At 55.0% G+C, this 18,657-nt stretch overlaps 2 protein-coding genes across 3 annotated transcripts; one reads left to right on the plus strand and one right to left on the minus strand.

Moving 5' to 3' along the window:
• The first annotated feature begins 2,305 nt into the window (after nt 1-2,305).
• Nucleotides 2,306-12,768, plus strand: KAT8 (lysine acetyltransferase 8). 2 transcript variants are annotated; one of them, XM_066275775.1, is made up of 11 exons: nt 2,321-2,543; nt 3,844-3,918; nt 3,997-4,172; nt 8,112-8,165; nt 8,247-8,411; nt 9,224-9,313; nt 11,416-11,556; nt 11,651-11,744; nt 11,844-11,994; nt 12,187-12,341; nt 12,600-12,768. In XM_066275775.1, exons 1-11 carry the CDS (start codon nt 2,336-2,338, stop codon nt 12,662-12,664), a joined length of 1,374 nt encoding a protein of 457 aa, XP_066131872.1. In that variant the 5' UTR covers nt 2,321-2,335; the 3' UTR covers nt 12,665-12,768. The 2 variants fall into 2 exon arrangements, with proteins under 2 accessions (XP_066131873.1, XP_066131872.1); XM_066275776.1 differs by having other exon boundaries at nt 2,306-2,543; nt 11,651-11,994.
• A 3-nt stretch (nt 12,769-12,771) lies between these two features.
• PRSS8 (serine protease 8) lies at nt 12,772-16,951 on the minus strand. Its single transcript, XM_066275788.1, has 6 exons — nt 16,613-16,951; nt 16,352-16,375; nt 14,794-14,956; nt 14,212-14,483; nt 13,963-14,129; nt 12,772-13,855 (listed from the first exon to the last, which is right to left on the minus strand). Exons 1-6 carry the CDS (start codon nt 16,695-16,697, stop codon nt 13,511-13,513), a joined length of 1,056 nt encoding a protein of 351 aa, XP_066131885.1. The 5' UTR covers nt 16,698-16,951; the 3' UTR covers nt 12,772-13,510.
• Between the last annotated feature and the right edge of the window lie 1,706 nt (nt 16,952-18,657).

Genomic DNA, 18,657 nt, shown 5'->3' on the forward strand with positions numbered 1-18,657 from the left:
AGCATCAATTCTTCATTGGGCACCTTAGTTGTTCATTAATTGCTTTCTCATATGTGCCTTGATGGGGGGTCTACAGCAGACTGAGTGACCCCTTGCTCAAGCCAGCGACCTTGGGCTCAAGCTCGTGAGGCTTGCTCAAACCAGATGAGCCCACACTCAAGCTGGCGACCTCAGGGTTTCAAACCTATGTCCACGTCCCAGTCCCACGCTCTATCCACTGTGCCACTACCTGATCAGGCCAAGTTGTTGGTTTTTTTTAATTAATTAATTTATTTTTTGTATTTTTCTGAAGCTGGAAACGGGGAGAGACAGCCAAACAGACTCCCGCATGCGCCCAACCGGGATCCACCCGGCACGCCCACCAGGGGGCAATGCTCTGCCCCTCCGGGGTGTCCCTCTGTTGCGACTAGAGCCACTCTAGTGCCTGGGGCAGAGGCCAAGGAGCCATCCCCAGCGCCCGGGCCATCTTTGCTCCAATGGAGCCTCGCTGCGGGAGGGGAAGAGAGAGACAGAGAGGAAGGAGAGGGGGAGGGGTGGAGAAACAGATGGGTGCTTCTCCTGTGTGCCCTGGCCAGGAATCGAACTTTTTTTTTTTTTTTTTTTTTTTTTTATTTTAGAGGGGAGAGAGAGAGACTGAGAGAGAGAGAGAGAGAAGGGGCGGAGGAGCAGGACGCTTCAACTCCCATATGTGCCTTGACCGGGCAAGGCCAGGGTTTTGAACCGGTGACCTCAGTATTCCAGGTCAACGCTTTATCCACTGCGCCACCACAGGTCAGGCGAACTTTTTTTTTTTTTAAAGATTTTATTTATTCATTATAGAGAGAGGAGAGAGGGAGAGAGGAGGGGGGAGGAGCAGAAAGCATCAACTCCCATATGTGCCTTGACCAGGCAAGCCCAGGGTTTTGAACCGGCAACCTCAGCGTTTCCAGGTTGACACTTTATCCACTGCGCCACCACAGGTCAGGCCAAGCTCTTATTTCTTTTTTTTTCTTTCCCTTTGTATTTTTTCTGAAGCTGGAAACGGGGAGAGACAGTCAGACAGACTCCCGCATGCGACCGACCGGGATCCACCCGGCACGCCCACCAGGGGCGTCGCTCTGCCGCAACCAGAGCCACTCTAGCGCCTGGGGCAGAGGCCAAGAAGCCATCCCCAGCGCCCGGGCCATCTTCGCTCCAATGGAGCCTTGGCTGCGGGAGGGGAAGAGAGAGACAGAGAGGAAGGAGGGGGGGGGGTAGAGAAGCAATGGGCGCTTCTCTTATGTGCCCTGGCCGGGAATCGAACCCAGGTCACCCGCACGCCAGGCCGACGCTCCACTGCTGAGCCAACCGGCCAGGGCCAAGCTCTTATTTCTTGATCAGTAATCTCAGTTCCATTCTCAGGCCCTGAACATTTCACCACTCTTACAATTGTTTCTAAATCCAATAACTGAATTATAAATCGAAGATAATTCAAGTGGCCAAAAGTGATGTTTATTGAGTACCAACCCTGTGTGGCACTGCAGTGCACTTGCTTTATATACATAAGAGGTAGATGAATACACATAGTTTAACCTTTAGTTATATGGCTTCTAGTGATATATAGTTTAAAACCCTAACCAACGCTCTGAGAATGGACACACTTGTACAACTTACCCAAAGTAGGGTCAAAACCCAAGATTCCTCACCTGCTAAGCCCAAGACTTCTGCATTATGACTGCCTCTGGCTCATTTCTGTTCAAGGGACGTCTGGTTTGGGGGGGGCCTGGTCCAGCCTTTAAAAAGGCTTGATTCTGTGAGAGCGACTTATCGGCTGTACCTGGACACCCCCTTCCTGCTTACCCTTCCCCAACTGTACCCTTTAACCACTCTGAACAAGGCTAGGCCATTTCTTCAATCTTCAAAATAAGGGTGAGCCGATACAAGGCTGGCGGTAGTGGCGTATAACAGCTGGCTGTTAATTCCAGGCCCCCAGGCCTAAGGTCGGGCACCAGGGAGACTGTTCTGGCCCCTCCCGGTTCAAGTGTGATCAGCGTCCCCCCAAGAACCGGCAAGTCGTGGCTTCCTCGGGCACCAGATCGAGCTGAATCGTCACAGCAGGGAAAGCTCTCTTTTCAGCTCTAGGGCGCGGCCATACCTCCAAGCCGAAAGAAGGGAACTCCGGGGCGACTGGCAAGAGTCAACGTCCAGCTCGCCCCGGCGCCCCGCGGAGCCGCCACACTAGCCAATGGACTCCTGCCACGTCACAGACCCCCCCTTCCCCCTCCCCCTAGCCGGCGGCCACCCCCACCACGCGACGCTGCGCCGAAGCTCAACGCGCCGCGCGGCGCCGGCTTCTGGCGTCATTTCCACCGCAGCGATGGCGGCCCAGGGAGCGGCGGCGGTGGCGGCGGCGACTTCGGGGGTCGATGGGGAAGGCGAGCCCGGGCCGGGAGAGAACGCGGCGGTTGAGGGGACCGCCCCGTCCCCCGGTCGTATCTCGCCGCCGACCCCAGCGCGCGGCGAGCCGGAAGTCACCGTGGAGATCGGAGAGACCTACCTGTGCCGGCGGCCCGATAGCACCTGGCGTGAGGGCGGAGTCCGGGGCCAGGGGGCGGTGTCTTTAGAGGCGGGGGCGGGTACTCGGAAGAGTTGGTGGGCGTGGGGGCGGGGCTTGAGGGAAGAACGCGACGCCGCGTTTCCCACCGTTCTGCAAAGCCCGCCAGGCAGGAGATCGCCCAGTTCTTCTGTGTGTAAATCTCCCATCCCACCCCCTTGCCCAACCTTCGTCTTTATTCTTTTCCTTGTTATCCTTGCTTCCTCACCGGTCTCTCCCGTCCCTGCGACTTCCCCTTCCACTTACCTTTTCCTACAGCCTCCAGCCGAGAGGACCTTCCAGAACTCAGAAAAGACCATTCCCTCCCCATCTCTCCCCTCCCCTCGCTCTCCTTTCCTCATCATTCCGTAGAGTGGCATTCATACTTGTGACCTCTCTGGTATCTAGCCACCCCTGGCAAAAGCCATTACCAAACCAGACCACGCTGTACCCTTTGAAGACATTTTGCCTCCCGTGGCCTCTGGCTTGGAATGCCCTTTCTTCCCTTTCCCCTTGCTCACCAGCCTCGGGACTAATTCTTTTTAACCCCTATCTCTCTCTGCGCTGCCATTTCTGATTCCCTTCAAGCAAAGTGAGTCATTCCCTTCTGTGCATTCCTGGAACATTTATACTTCAGCCATGGTATATGTGACATTGTTGTCTTTGTGTCCTCCCCTGTCAAAGAGGAGAGTTCTGGAGGACAACTGCTTGTTATTCATTGCTGTGTCCTCTCTATTCAGCAACAACCCTTACTAAATGGTCTGCTAGTTGTCATACTATACTGAAAGCTGTAGAGGCAGTAACTCATCCTCTGGGGTGGACACCACGAACTCTATTTTACAGATGAAGAAACTGAGGCTCAGAAAGTCAAAATAACTTGCTCAGTTAAAATAGCTGGGAAGCGGGGAACTGGAATTATGTATAAACCCGCACTGTCTGACTCCAGAGGCAGCCCTCATGACCTCCAAACAAACACTGAATATAGATACTGCTCACAAAAATGAGGGGATATTTTGAAATATCCCCTCATTTTTGTGAGCAGTATAGTAAACTAGGCATTGAATTTGGAGTCGGGCTTAAGCTCAACTAAGTATTAGCTCTTACCACTTTTCAAACCTGTGTGCCTGAGTAAGCCTCAGTTTTCTCAAATATAAAATGAATCACAGTCCCAACCTCCCAACCTGGTGTCCCTCATGGGCAGTGATTGAATGGAATGGTGGCTGAGGACAGGTCAGGTTATTTCAGTGTTCCAACTCTGCCTTCCTGTTGATCCTAGCCTTTCTCCTTCACAGATTCTGCTGAAGTGATCCAGTCACGCGTGAATGACCAGGAGGGCCGAGAGGAATTCTATGTGCACTATGTGGGCTGTGAGTGATGTGGGGTACCTGGGCCTGGGGGGTGGGGAGGGGGTGGAAGGGCAGTACCCTCATGGCACATCCTCATAGTTAACCGGCGACTGGACGAATGGGTAGACAAGAACCGGCTGGCGCTGACCAAGACAGTGAAGGATGCCGTGCAGAAGAACTCAGAGAAGTACCTGAGCGAGCTGGCTGAGCAGCCCGAGCGCAAGATCACTCGCAACCAAAAGCGCAAGCATGATGAGATCAACCATGTTCAGAAGGTCCGGGCTCGCTCTCCCCTTCCCCAGAGCCCCGGGAGGCTCCACGGCCTCTGCCAACTCCTTTGGGTCCCTGTGCCAGAAATAGAACCACCCCCATTTCTTAAGCTCTTACAGTATGTTAGAGACTTGACCTGGTTCTTCTCGGGTACTCTCCCCAGATGAGAAAACTGAGGTTCAGAGAGGGCAAGGGCTTGGCTACAGTCGCACAGCAAAGAAACAGCACAGCTGGGACTGGAACTCGGTCCTCCTGCATTAACAGCCTCTTTTGTCTCCTAGTAGTTGTGCGCATAAGATAAACCAACTTGAAGTCCAAACGGAAGGAAGAAAATGAGTGATACTGAGCACTTGATATTGCCCAGAGCCATTCTGAATATTATACATGTATAAGCTTCTTAAATTCTCCTTAACAATTCAAGACCATGAAGATATAAATATATATATATATATATATATACACACACTATCCCACCCTATATGTATTTTTTGTAGATGAGGAAACAGACTCAGAGAGGTAAGTTGACATGCCTAAGGTCACACAGCTAGTAAAAGGATGTGCTGCAATTAAAATAATAGCAAACATTTATTGGTTTGTGACTTAAATTTTTAGGTGAAAAGTTTGAATGTATGATCTCACTGAAGTGTAACAGCACACCTGTCAGGTAAAAGCAGCATTATCCTCAGTTCATAAGGGCTGAATCCAGTCCTGAATTAGATATGCCATTGTCCTACTTCAGGACACAAATCCTTAATCATGATTTTGATACATCAGAGAACACTCAGGCCGCTTGTTTCCAAAACCCGGGTTCTTTTCGTCAAGCCAGCCTGTCCCTGGGAGGTTCCTTTTCTCCCACTCTGAGCCTCAGTTCCTTGATCTGTGAAATGGGGGATGCAGGAGATCTGGATTTATTGAGTTCTTAAGGCACGCAGACATTAGTTTCAACTAGAGCTATTTCTTCTAAGTGCTAGTGTGTTTTTCAAACTGTGGGGCTCAGCTGTTTAGATTACCAAATTAGTTCAGTGGGCCATGACCAGCATTTATATTTTTAAATTGGAAAAAAGAAATAGGATAAAATAGAAAAATACCAGAGTGCATTGTGCTTTATTAGAAGTAAGTATTATTCTGAGAAGTTTTTATTTCACATACAGATACATGTATGTATATAGGTAAACCTCAATTTACAGTGCTAACTGCACTTCCTACTGTGGTTTGCGATTAAAAAAACAATTGAAATACCCTAAACTGGAAAGACCCCTCCAGGTGTAAGGCAGCACTATGCAGTTGGACTTTCTGTGATGAATGAAACTGTTTTATGTTTGTACTTGCTCATGGAGTAGCCACTAGCCACGAATGGCTATGGAGAACTTGAAATATGTTTAGTGTACTAAGAATTCAATTTTGTTTAATAAGTTTAAAGTTAGTAGCTGCGTGTGACTAGTGGCTCCTCTGTTGAACGTCACAAATCTAAGGGTCTCTCAGTCCCTCAACCAACCTGCACTGGCCACTTAAGTCTCAAAGATGTGCATCTGTGCTGGCAGTCAGCCGGGGTCTGACGATGGGCCAGGGCTGAGACAGTCAGAGAAGGGACGATCATCGAATTAACAGGCAGCAAGAGTCTTTAAAACCTAATTAATGTTTAATTCTAAATCAGTTGAAACACTTAAGAAAAGTTCTGCCTGGTCTGTGGTGGTGCAGTAGATAAAGCATAGACCTGGAACGCTGAGGTCACAGGTTCGAACCCCTGGGGTTGCCTGGTCGAGGCACATACAACAAGTAACCAGTGAACAACTAAAGTGAAGCAACTATGATACTTCTCACTCCCTCAGCCCCACAAAATCAATAAATAATAAAAATCTTAAAAAAAAAAAGTACTGCTTTATTTGTAATTCTTTAATACATTTACAGAAGAACATTGTTTTGTGAGAGTTGGAAAATGCATTTTCTTTTTTTTTAATTGATTGACTTTAGAGAGATGGAGAGAGAGAGGAAGGGGGGGCGGAGAGAGAGAAGCATTCATTTGTTCCACTTAGTTGTGCCTTCATTGGTCGCTTCCCATATGTGCCCTGACTGGGGATCGAACCTGCAATCTTGGTGCTTCGGAACGACACTACCCAGTGGTTTTCAACTGCTGGTCTGTGGACGAGGCTGGTCCAGGAAAGAGTTAAACCACCCTGATGTTGAAGAGTATCTTAGCTCTTGCACAGACCAGCGCCAGTCCTTGGACCAGTGTTTGAAAAACACTGCTAACCAACTGAGCTAACTGGCCAGGGCTGGGGGATGCATTTAAAAGAAGCACAGGAGGAAGGAAATCTTCCTTCCCTCATCTTTGCAGAGGGTTAATTGCAGGCATTGGACAGACCAGGGGCCTGTGCTTAACTCTGCCGAGTACCTTTTCTGTGATGGGCAGGTGACCTCACCTTTGTGCCTCAGTTTCCTCTTTTGTGTAGTGTGGACAATGAGTAATTCTGCCTCGGGCTTACTGTGAGGACTGAATGAAATAATGCCTGTGGAGTGCTTGGCACTTGGAATGATGGCAGCTAGCCCATCCCCGAGGGCGAGTGACCTCACCTCTGCCTGTTTACTTCTCTGTAAGATAGGAAGGAGTGCTGTGTCTGAGGCATCCAGGCGCGTGCATGGTGTGCCCTGTGGAAGGGGCTTCTGGGTAGGATGTTGGCTCCCTTCTCCCGGCTTGGCCGCAGGAGAAGGCTGCTCTTTATTCTGGGATAGGTCACACAGGCCGTCCTGGGTCCCCGCTCCACTGTCAGGTTGAACTGGCTTCCTCCTGCAGAGTCTGGCCTGGGCGCTGGATGTTCTGTGAGCATGACCTAACTCTTAGTCCCTGCTTTCTGAGAACTTGGGAAAGAGGGAAGGCCAGGTAGGGCAGTTGAGGTTATTGCTGACCACTGTTCCTTACTCGGGAAGGAGAGGGTATATTCTGCAGCGGAAGAATCCAGTCCAGCCTCCTGGAAGGGACAGGAAGGTTGCACAGAAAGAGAAGTTCACACGTGGCGAGCTCACCAAGTTCTGGCCTGTGCACTCACCCTGCTCACCCTCTCCACTGGGTTGAGAACACATTTTTTTGCCAGCAGGAGGATTAGGAAGGGCATCAAGGTGGAAGGAACTTTATGTACAAAGGCATGAGCTGGAAGAAGAAGGATCGTAGCAGTGTAGATTTGAAGGGACAGGCTGGAGGCTGGGAGCCCTAGTCAGTCGTCCAGGCCTGATGTGGTGGCAGTGGCTTTTTGGAATAGGACAGAGAGGAGAATACCAGAGAGGGGTCAATTCCAGAGGAGATAGAGTCGACAGGACGTGGCTGTTAATTGAATGCCAGGCCGAGAGAGGGAGGAGTGTTGAGATTGGCCCCTTCTCTGTCTCCTGTAGTTGGACTGAGGGTGGCGCCCAGTGAGATGGGGAATGCAGGAGGAGGAAAGAATAAGTCCCCTTCTGGATACTCTGAGCCCGTGGAAGGGACCTTTGGGAGCAGTCCCATGGACGGGCCGCTCCGCGGGTGTCTGGGAAAGAGGTCCAGGCACTCTGTAGAGTGGGCAACAGTTCCTGCTGTGAGCACGGAAGACCGGAGCCATGACCTCATCTGTCTCACCACTCTGGCCGAGCTGGGCTGCTCCCCGGGTAGAGCTGAAGCTCTCGTCACCCCGAGGACTCTAACCGGGTCTCCTGATCCCAGCCCTTTTCATGTGGCAGAAAGGTCCAAACTCAGGCATCAGGGACATCTGGGATACATGGGAGGGTGGACAGACAGGAGGAGCTTGGACAAGCCAGCTTCAGAACCAGGTAGAAAAAGTTAGCTATTCGTGTGGTTCTTGTCATTCAGGATGTGAGGTCCGGACGCTGGGTGGGAAGCACCGAGGTTCTGGGACAGGGGAGGGACAGCCGGACCACCACTTCTGTTCACCTCTGTCCCTTGCTCTTTCCATGCCCAGACCTATGCAGAGATGGACCCCACCACAGCGGCCTTGGAGAAGGAGCACGAGGCGGTAAGCGGGCAGGGATCCTGACTGGGGGCTCCCACCGCCTGCTTTCCCTGCTCTGAACGAGCCGTCCACTGCCCCGCACAGATCACCAAGGTGAAGTACGTGGACAAGATCCACATCGGGAACTACGAGATCGATGCCTGGTACTTCTCACCGTTCCCTGAGGACTATGGGAAACAGCCCAAGCTCTGGCTCTGCGAGTATTGCCTCAAGTACATGAAATACGAGAAGAGCTACCGCTTCCACCTGGTGAGGCTACCTGGCGGGCCAGCCCGCTGAGGGCACTGGGATGGCAGCGCCTGCAGACGGGCTCACAGGAGGGGAGGACACGGGAACCAGCCTGCTGAGGGCACTGGGATGGCAGCGCCTGCAGACGGGCTCACAGGAGGGGAGGACACGGAAAAACCGCCTGTGGATTGAGAGACCTGGTTCCTGCCTGGCTCTCTCGGTCTTTGATGAAGTGACGTAGGCCAACTTACCCCTCCCTAGACCTCAGTTTCCTCTTCTGTAGAATGGGGGCAGGAATCCTTGCCTGTACCTTTCCCTGGACTCCTTACCTTTCTCCACGGGGGTATCAGAGCCAGCCAGGGACCAGGTTCCACGGCAGAAAAGCAGGAGCAAGCACAGACCCCAAGTGGTGGGACTGGCTGGTGTGGACAGATGGGAGGCGGTGGTACGGGGGCGCGGCCAGGGCAGGGGGCTCTTGCCCTGCCTCTGGGCTTCCCAAAGGGTGGAGTCTGAGGCAAATGTGTGCAGTTTAGGAAACGCTGTTGTCATGGATCAGAGGCCCCCCCCCCAGTCCTCTAGAGCCAGGCCCACCTGGACTCGAGCCCCCTGGCTGTGTGATGTTTGAGCCAGTGACCTGGCCCCCTTTCTCCATCTGTACAATAGGCTCATGTGGTTGGCAGAATTACTTGATGTGAGTGAAGTGTTGAGTCCAGGATCTGCATATGGGGAAACTGAGGGAAGAACAGATTTACTGCAAGCCACATAGGGCACAGTGAAGGGCACTGGCAGAGAACTTCAGTCTGAAGCCCGTGTCCCCCCATTCCTACCCGCAGGGCCAGTGTCAGTGGCGGCAGCCCCCGGGGAAGGAGATCTATCGCAAGAGCAACATCTCTGTGTATGAGGTGGATGGCAAAGACCACAAGGTGAGTGGGTGGCCGGCGCGCTGTGGGGAGGCGGAGGGAGCACGGGCACCTCCTGGACAGCCTTGGCTGTCATCAGAGGACAGAGGCCGCCTGGCCTGCGGTGGCGCAGGGTAGGAAGCGTCAACATGGAACGCTGAGGTTACTGGTGTGAAACCCCAGGCTTGCCCCATCAAGGCACATATGAGAAGCAACTATTACAAGTTGATGCTTCCTGCTCTCCCCCCCTTATCCTCTCTCTAAAATCAATAAATAAAATCTTTTTTAAAAAGCCCTAGCCAATTCGCTCAGTGGTAGAGCATTGGCCTGGTGTGTGGATGTCCCAGGTTCAATTCCCAGTCAGGGCACACGGGAGAATTGACCATCTGCTTCTTCACTCCTCCCCTTCTCCCTTCTCTCTATCAATCCCTTCTCCTCCCATGGCAGCCATGGCTCAATTGAAACAAGTTGGCCCTGGGAGCTGAGGATGGCTCCATGGCCCACCTCAGGTGCTAAAACAGCTCAGTTGCTGAGCAACGGCTCCAGATGGGCAGAGCATTGGCCCTCAGTGGGCTTGCCAGGTGGTCCCAGTCAGGGCACTTGTGGAAGTCTGTCTCTCTGCCTTGCTGCTTCTCACTTAAGAAAAATAAAATATAAATAAGTAAATAGAATAATTTTTTTTTTAAATCTTAAAAAAAAAAGAGGCTAGAGGCTAGGAAGAGCAGCTCCTCCAGGTAGAGGCCTGCAGGCTCCTGCCTCGCCTGGCATGGGGTCTGTGGCTGGTGCATAGTGAGCACGGCCCAGGTGCCAACCCTGGGCCCGGTGTTTGTATTTCCCCGAGGACTGTTCTCCTGACGGGGCTGTTGAGGTGTGGGCAGTTCTGGAGCCCTGAGCGGAGACTGTCAGGCCTGAGGCTGTTTCTATATGCTTTCTCTTTATGCCTGAATAAAAGGTGTTTGCTTTTCCCCGGAGGGAACTGCTTTGTGTAAGATTTCCTGCCCGCCAGCTCTGTGGCTCTGAAGGCCCAGTTCCTTGTTCCCCGCAAAAAGACTTGAATGGGCAGGGCATCTGGGATCCGCTTTACTGAGAGCCTGGCCTTTGCCTGGTCAGTTGGGGAAGGTCTCACCAAGTGTCCCCATATCCCGTGGATGGGCAGAGTGTAAGACAAGGAGGGCAGGCCTCTGAGTGGCCCCTGGCTTCACATCTGTCACCTACTAGCCGACCTTAGAGAAGTTACCTAACATCGTTTGTTCCTATTTCCTCATCTATAACAGAGGAGTCATGGCAATATTTACCTAATAGGCTTGTTAGTGGAATAACTGAGATGACAACGTGACATACTTACCCCAGTGTCTGACATCCAGTAGGTGCTAAGTAATGAGCCTTCCTCATTATTGGTGACCTGTCCTGGCTCAGTCAGCCTTGTGGTAAATAGCTTGGGGTAAGGAACAGCCACCCTGGGCCCAGCCCTTGCCCGCTGCTCTGCCTTCTTGAACAGCAACGGGGATACCGGCAGGAAAGGTGTCATCGGGAGACATGGGTATTCTTGCTGGCGCGACCCTCGGCCAGCTTTGAGGTCCTAGGCAAGCACTTCCCCCTCCCTGAGCCTCAATTGTTGTTTTTTTTTTTGTTTTAAGTAAATGAGACTAGCCACACTGGGCTTACACAGGTGTTTAGTCAAATGAAGAGGGAATACAAAAGGTATATACACCAGACGAACCCTTGGTCTGTGCAACAAAGCCGACAGTAAGGTCCCCTTGTTCCTCCTGCCGTCGGCCTCTGGCCTAGGTGGGTGTCCAGCCTGTAGCAGGAGAGGCTCGGCGGACCAGTATGGCCGAGTGGGCAGACGCCCAGGCTTCGGAGCCAGGCTTGAGGCTTGTCCACTCAGCAGACACCTAGCCAGCGCCCAGCCTCGTGCTTTGCTGTGTGCTAGGTGCCAGGTACGTAACCTTGAACAGCACAGGTTGGAACTGCACAGGCCCCTGTGTACGCAGAGAGCCTGCTGTTCCGGTGAGGAGCCACTTAATGGTCTGGCACTCGCGGACTGGGTGGCAGGTCCGGCCGAGGTCTCAAAGGGCTCATTGTCCTTGCTCTCTGAGCCTGCATCTCCCTCCCCAACTCCTCAGATTTACTGTCAGAACCTGTGTCTGCTGGCCAAGCTTTTCCTGGACCACAAGACGCTGTACTTCGACGTGGAGCCCTTCGTCTTTTACATCTTGACCGAGGTGGACAGGCAGGGGGCCCACATCGTTGGCTACTTCTCCAAGGTATGGGCTGGGGAAGCAGAGGTGGAGGGAGGGGAGTGAGTGTGCCCTGGAGGGGGGCTGAGCTGCTCCGGGGCCCTGACCTCTCACCCCTTAGGAGAAGGAGTCCCCGGATGGGAACAACGTGGCCTGCATCCTGACCCTGCCTCCCTACCAGCGCCGTGGCTACGGCAAGTTCCTCATTGCTTTCAGTGAGTGGCTCCTCCTCGTCCAGGAACGGGCACCTCAGGGAGGGGGTAGAGCCCAGGGTGGGGCTAGACGTGCAGGACCCTCGTTTCTCCCGTTGCCAGGTTATGAGCTATCCAAGCTAGAGAGCACGGTGGGCTCCCCGGAGAAGCCGCTGTCTGACCTGGGCAAGCTCAGCTACCGCAGCTACTGGTCCTGGGTCCTGCTGGAGATTCTGCGAGACTTCCGTGGCACGCTGTCCATCAAGGACCTCAGGTGAGAGCCCTGGTCCCCAACCCTGTCCTGGGCGCGCTGTTCATCAAGGACCTCATGAGGGAGGCTTCTTGGAATTCTCCAAGAGGGAAAGGTTCTAAGATTGGCCGTGAGCCTGTCTCCTTGTCCTTTTGCTGTCCCAGCCAGACCCCACAAGTGAGCTCTCCTAGCATCTGCTCCAATCCCTTTCTGCAGCCAGATGACCAGCATCACCCAGAATGACATCATCAGCACCCTACAGTCCCTCAATATGGTCAAGTACTGGAAGGGCCAGCATGTCATCTGTGTCACACCCAAGCTAGTAGAGGAACACCTCAAAAGTGCTCAGTATAAGAAACCACCCATAACAGGTGAGGGGCTCCCTAGGGTGTGTGGGAGGGGGTAGGAGTAGGACTCCTGTAGCCACAGCCTCCCTTCTGCCGTCCTATGGTCCGAAACCAGTCTGACCGCTCCCAGGTCAAAGCCTGAGGCAAGCTGCTCATGCCTGGCCTTTCTGTCCCCTCCCCAGGGCTCATTCTGCCCTTGTTCTCCTTGAGGTGAAAGCTGGCCTGGGCCCAGCCGCCCAGCCCTGCCCCTCTCTTTCTCTCACATGTGTCCTCTCCCCACAGTGGACTCTGTCTGCCTCAAGTGGGCACCCCCCAAGCACAAGCAAGTCAAACTCTCTAAGAAGTGAGTGACCTGTGCCCCTGCTGCTGGACCCCTTACCTCCTTGCCCAAGCCTGTAAATATGTACAGACTATTTCATCATTTTTTTAATAAAGTAAGTTCTGCCGGTGCCTCTGGATTTTGGAGGTGGGGCCAAGAGGCCGAGCGCTGACGCTCTTCATGGCACATCGCACACAGCCGGTCGTGGGACATCACACACAGCCAGTTGTGGCACATCACACACAGCCGGTTGTGCTCCACACATTTTACTCCTCCTTGCTCTGTGTACCCCGACCCCACGCCCAAGCCCAAGCCCAGTTCCGGTGGGGGCTCAGTCCTCCGGGGTCCAGGAGTCAGGGCTCAAGGGGGGCGTAGCAGCCAATGGGGCAAGACTGGGGCCTTTCCGTCCTTAAAAACATCCTGCTTACTGCTCAGAGGCAGCCCCAGCTCAGACGACAAGAGGGTCAGGTGACGGCGTTCTTCAGGCGGAGCTGCTCCGGCTCTGGAGCCCGCCTTCAGCAGCAGTCCGCGGGCAGCTGCCCGGGCTTCTGGAAACGGAAGAGCCGGGCTCATTTTCTTAGCTAAGGCTCCCCAGGGGCTCCATAGGAGCCCAACCAATAGGCTTGTGGACAGCAGGTGGCCAGAGCTTCTGGCCATTACCACTGGCAGTAAAACTGGCTGTGGATTATAGTCCCAAAGAATAAGCCCAGGGGGGGTGGGCTCAAAGGTCAGGATGGTGGCCTGAACTCCCCCAGGGTCCTGCGAGGAAGGAGTGACAAGCAGGCCTTAGGCCCGGAGACTGTGGGGGGGGGCATGCCAGTCTTGGGAACTGGCGTCTGTCCTTGGGCACCACGTGGCAGTTCTGGGTGCAGGGTCAGCGCCCGGGGCGAGCAGCGCAGTGCCCCCACCACGGCTGCAGGAGGCCCAGCGTCAGGGCTAGCGGCAGCACAAGGACGGGTCCCAACAAGCCTCGGCCCGGCGCAGAGTTGAAGGCCTGACGGTTTTTGCAGAGGTTGCCATCAGGCTGGGACTCCCAGGTTTGGGGTACCACCCGAGGCTGGAGCTCGGCTGCATGGTGGTGAATCCAGGACGCGTAGCTGGAGGTCAGAGTGTACACACCGGGCCGGTTGGGGGCCCCACAGGCATCACCCCAGCTCACAATGCCTGCCAGGTACCAGAGGCCCCCAACAGGGCAGGAGAGGGGGCCCCCAGAGTCACCCTGAGGAGAAAAGCCACACAATAGCTGTCAGGACCAGGCCCCAGTCAGTGTGCCAGCCCGTTTCCCAAGATGTACTTGTCTCTGGTTCAGCGGGCCCCCGGCATTACCTGGCAGGCGTCCTTGCCCCCCTCTACGTAGCCAGCACACACCATGTCCTGCTGGATAGAGTGGGGCTCACTCGGTTTGGCATCGATGTTGTACAGGCAGTTACACGTCTCCCGACTGATCAGTGGCACCTCAAGTTGCTGTAGTGGTCTGGGGGCCTGGAGGCTCACTGTGGGGGCAGGAGACACTGAGCTGGGGCCTCCCCCCGAGCGAGGCTCCCGCCCTCCCTCCAGCTGCCAGTGCAGCCTCACCTGAGGAGGCCACGTGGCCCCATCCGGTGACAGAGCACTGGAGGCCGTTGGGGAAGGAGGCGTTGGCTGCAGGGAGGCAGACCGGCCGGATGTTGCGGGAGAGGGTGACAGGGCTGTGCAGCCGGATGAGTGCGATGTCCCCCTGGGAGCCCTCCTGGCGGTAGCCGGGGTGAGGAATGACCTGTGCCACGGTGCGCACCGCGGCCGTGGGGGTGTAGGAGTCCAGCTGGTGGGCCCCCAGCTTCACCTCGTACCCTTCCTTGCTGTGCTCCCTGCAAGCGGGGCAGAGGCTGGGACCCGGACCTGCCCTGCTTCTTTGATCCCTGTGACCTGGTGGCATCCAACCCACACAGATTCGGACCCCAGGCAAAGGAATTGTTAGGTCCTAAACTGTGCCCTCGCTTTGTCCTGTGACCTGTGACCTGTGACCTGTGGCTTTCACTCCTGACTGGAGTCTTTCAGACTTTATTGATATCCCTAGGCCCAACCCAAGAACCGAACCTCTGATTGAACACAGACCTCTGAACCTAAACCTCCAGCCCACCTTTGACTTCCCACGTGGCCCCCAAACCCAGCTGGTACCTGGGAAAGCAGTGAGCAGCTGACAGCACCCACTGCTCAGACACGAGAGAACCGCCACACACGTGGATGCCGTCGTAGGTGATGCTGACTTGCCAGGGCCACTGGCCAGGGGTCGCGCTGCTGCCACCTGTGATGCGTGCTTGGGAGGCCACACCACACACGGCTGCCCAGGGAGGAAGGGGCAGGGGTCAGGCCCTCCTGGGGCCCTCGGACTGGTCCTTAGCCCTGCCGCTCCCGCCCCTAGAGAGCTGGCTTGGATCTTGGGAAGCGAGTCCGTAGGAGCTGGTCACCCCTTTGACCCCATGCCATGCTTACCAGGCACAGTCAGCTTTGCCACCTTGCCATCCGTGACTCATGACCTCATCTGGGTCTCATACAGCTCCCTTCCTCTCAGGCCTTCCTGCCTTCCATCCAGTCCACCCCTTCTAAGTCTGAAGACCTTTGTAAATGAGAAAGCTGGCCAGGTGACAGCCCTGCTACAATCCTCTCCCTGGTTTTGCACTGCCCTTAAGATACATTCCAGACCTTCCAGGACAATGGCATTTCCTCCAGCCCTCCCTCTGGACATTTCCTGTCATAGATGTGGGGCCACGCACTAACCTCCAGATCTTGGCTTATCCAGATCATTGCCTAGAATATCTTTTCTCATCCCTACTTTGTTCAGCAAACTGATTTGCCTACAGTAGCCCCTCCTTGCCTGCTCTAACCTGCTGGATTGAGTCAGGCAAAGCACCAGCGCTCCCAGGGCCTGCGCCACCCCTACACTGCTGTCACCCAGCTGCCGGTGTGGCCTTAGCCACACCAACCTGGGCACTCCCTAAGGGCAGAGACCAGAGCAGAGCTCCATGTGCCCAGCGCCCAGCCCGGGGCTGGGCACAAAGGTAGAATCATAAATGTGTGTGCTGAACAAAGGAACGGTGTGAAAGCCACCCTACCCCCACAGAGGTCAGCTGTTTGGAACAGGACCCAACTGGCCTTCACAAAGTCACCTTCCCAGGAGCAGAGGAAACTGCCAGCCAGGCTCCACCTCCCTTCATAATAACGACAATAGCTACTATTTAGTGACTTCAAACAATGTCCACCCTGAAGGGGCTTTCACTTCCTGGATGCCTGAACTCCTCAGACAGCCTCAGAGATCAACATCATCAACTTCACTTTGGAGGTTCAGAGACTGGCCAGTCACATGTCCGGTAAGTGGCGAAGCCGGGACTGAACACCTTGACTCAGGCTGGTGGTAAAATGCCTTTGAAGAAAGGAGACCCTCCGTTTGTTTTCCTCCAAACACCTCGGAGTCAGACCTGGGTTCTGGTCCCAGGTCGGCCGCTTTCCGGCCGTGTGCCTTCGGGCAAGGTGCCTCTGCCCCTCGGTTCCCTTATCTAGAGAGCCCGGGCTGTGATCCCATCTCACAGAGCTACTGGGGGGGACTTCAGGAAGACAGTCGCAGGTGGGGAGACAGCTGAGCAGAGAGGCTCGGGCACTCCTTACACACTCCACGGGAGGCTGGCTCTGTGTCCCCTCTCCCCTCCGCCCTCCCACTTCGCCCTCCCCCCAGCCTCACCTTCCGCACCGGCCCCGGCAGCTCCTGGAAGGCAGAGAAGGAGGGAGGGGTAAGCAGAGGAGACCCAAGTTCCCAGACTTCTTAGCATCGGCCCCTTCCCCAGAGGGCCGCCCCTCCCCCCAGGAAGCCAAGGCTGAAGGAAAGGGGAGAGGGCAGAGCCAGGGAGCTGGGGGTTCTTGAGCCCAGGATAAGGGACAGGGACGTGTTATCCTTAGCCCCTGTCCACCACCCTCCCCATGCCCTGTGCTCGCATATACTCACCCAGCCCGGACCGGAATAATCCAAGCAAAAGCAGAATGGTCACAGCCTCTGGCCGCCTGGGCCCCAGGTCTACCCTCTGGGCCATGGCCCAGGATGATGGCCCCCCGGAGAAACACCCGGTATCCAAGGGAAGCGTCCTAGGAACTGGTTTCAAAGGCAAGATTCAGGTCTTGGCCCAGAGGGAAGGGATGCTGGAATCCGTGCTGGAAAGACCGCAGCAGGTGGCCGAGGCAGGTGGCTTCAAAGACAGGGCACAGTCACAAGGGGAGAGGATGAAACCTCCGCAGCCCTCGGTAAGGACACGTCACCGGCGCTGCCTAGCTACACAGAGAACTTTCAGAGTGGCAGCTCCTGGGAAAAAGCACCTACCTGCCCGCCCCGCCCTCGGCCCCGCCCTCCCTGCGCGGCTCTGCCAGCTCCTCTCACCGCCAAAGCCCCGAGTCCTCCTGGACCCCTAGATGTGTGTGTGTGTGTGTGTGTGTGTCCGCGTGCATGCGTGCGTGGGGTGCTGCTGTGGGGCTCATCAACCAGACAGCAGCCCCAGGCAGGGCGGGGAGTTGGAATGTCCGATAGCCCAGCTCCCTGCAGGGCCACCCCGCTGCTGCTGGCCCCTGGTCTTCCAGGCCTCCCAAACCAGTTATGCCTCCCAGGGCTTGGCTCCCAGCCTTTGTTGTGCTGGGGCCACAGGCCTCTCCCCCCTTCGCAGCTTAGGCCCTGTGTATGAGCCCGGGACACCGGGGTTGGCCCCAGGCGAGGGCCGTTTCAGAACCTTCTGTAGAGCCTGCAGCCTCCTCTCTGTGTGGTGAGGTGTGGCTGGCGTGGCTGGCAGTGCCAATCATCTCGCAAATATTCACTGGGTGCCTACTCAGTTTCAGGTACAGGCGATGAAACAGACACCATCCCTGCCTTCCTTGAGCTCAACCTGAAGCAGGGGTGACAGACTTGACTCAAATAATCGCAAGCAATTATAGAGTAATTTCAAACTAGGAGCTGTGATAAAGAAAGGGGGGGCTCTGGGCACTGTTTACAGGAGCTTGATGTACGCTGCTGGCACGGAGAGGGTAGGCTGGCATCGAGAAGGTAGGCTGGCATCGAGAAGGGCTGCTCAGGGCCGTGCCATCAGAGCCGAAACCAAAAGTTATGAAAAGGTGTTAACAAGGTAAAGATGGGGCAAGAGGGTTCAGGTGAAGCATTTTCAGGTAAAGGGTGCGGGTGGCACAGGTTTAGGGGAAGAAGACCCGAGTGACTGGGTCAGGGGTTGGGCACTTCCTCTGTGAGTCTATGAGTTTGTGGGCAATTGCAAATGCGTGATGGCTTCGAGGTTCAGGAAAACATAGTCCCTTTCTACCTTTCTAGACTAAGAGTTTGGACCTGTAAGCGAAGAATTCAGGGCCCAGGCTGGCTGGAGGGCAGGGACTCCTTGGAGTGGGTGCGAGGACGGAGGTCGACTCTGACAGGGTCTAAGCTGAGGAGGGGGTGGGTGTGTTTGGGTAGAGAGAATAGGGTATAGTAAATGTTTGTGGCCCTGGCTGGTGGTGCATTGGATAGAGCTTTGTCCAGGAGCTCTGAGGTTGCCAGCTCAATCGCAGGGTCACAGCCTTGATCCTGGGGTCGCCCCTTGACCCCAGGGTCACTGGTTTGAGTCCCGGTTAAGGCATGTATGAGAAGCAATCAATGGGTGCACATTGAAGTGGAACAGGTTGATGCTTTCTCTCTCTCTCTCCCTTCCCCCTTTCTCTCTTTCAAATCAATGGGGAAAAACAGTCCGTGGGGGATGGCATATGGGTGACTGACTGGGTACAGGGAGCAAGTGGGGATGTATGTCCCAGTGGAGACTCAGGGGAACATTGGCAGCTGACGATAACCCTGGCGCTTTAAGGACCTCTGCCCATCTCCAAAGTCTCCCAAGGGAACTAACTTCCAGCTGCTCTTTAGGGTTACCTGCCCCCCATCCTCTCCCTACTGAACCCACAGATTTGACTCCAGCCCCAGAGGTGACACCTCTCCAACCTTCATCAGCTGGCTTCCACCCCAAGAACCCTCCT

This window comes from Saccopteryx bilineata, chromosome 4 (genome assembly GCF_036850765.1).
Source record: "Saccopteryx bilineata isolate mSacBil1 chromosome 4, mSacBil1_pri_phased_curated, whole genome shotgun sequence".
Taxonomy (NCBI): Eukaryota; Metazoa; Chordata; class Mammalia; order Chiroptera; family Emballonuridae; genus Saccopteryx; species Saccopteryx bilineata.

What these genes read in the sequence shown, in the direction of transcription:
- KAT8 (XM_066275776.1), top strand. Translation starts at nt 2,336, where the DNA reads ATGGCGGCCCAGGGAGCGGCGGCGGTGGCGGCGGCGACTTCGGGGGTC. An exon ending in CTATGTGCACTATGTGGGCT is followed by an intron (nt 3,919 to 3,996) that starts GTGAGTGATGTG and finishes ACATCCTCATAG; the next exon opens with TTAACCGGCGACTGGACGAA. An exon ending in TCGTTGGCTACTTCTCCAAG is followed by an intron (nt 11,557 to 11,650) that starts GTATGGGCTGGG and finishes CTCACCCCTTAG; the next exon opens with GAGAAGGAGTCCCCGGATGG.
- PRSS8 (XM_066275788.1), bottom strand. Translation starts at nt 16,697, where the DNA reads ATGGCCCAGAGGGTAGACCTGGGGCCCAGGCGGCCAGAGGCTGTGACC. An exon ending in ATTATTCCGGTCCGGGCTGG is followed by an intron (nt 16,376 to 16,612) that starts GTGAGTATATGC and finishes TCTGCCTTCCAG; the next exon opens with GAGCTGCCGGGGCCGGTGCG. An exon ending in TGCCGGGGCCGGTGCGGAAG is followed by an intron (nt 14,957 to 16,351) that starts GTGAGGCTGGGG and finishes CTCCCTGGGCAG; the next exon opens with CCGTGTGTGGTGTGGCCTCC.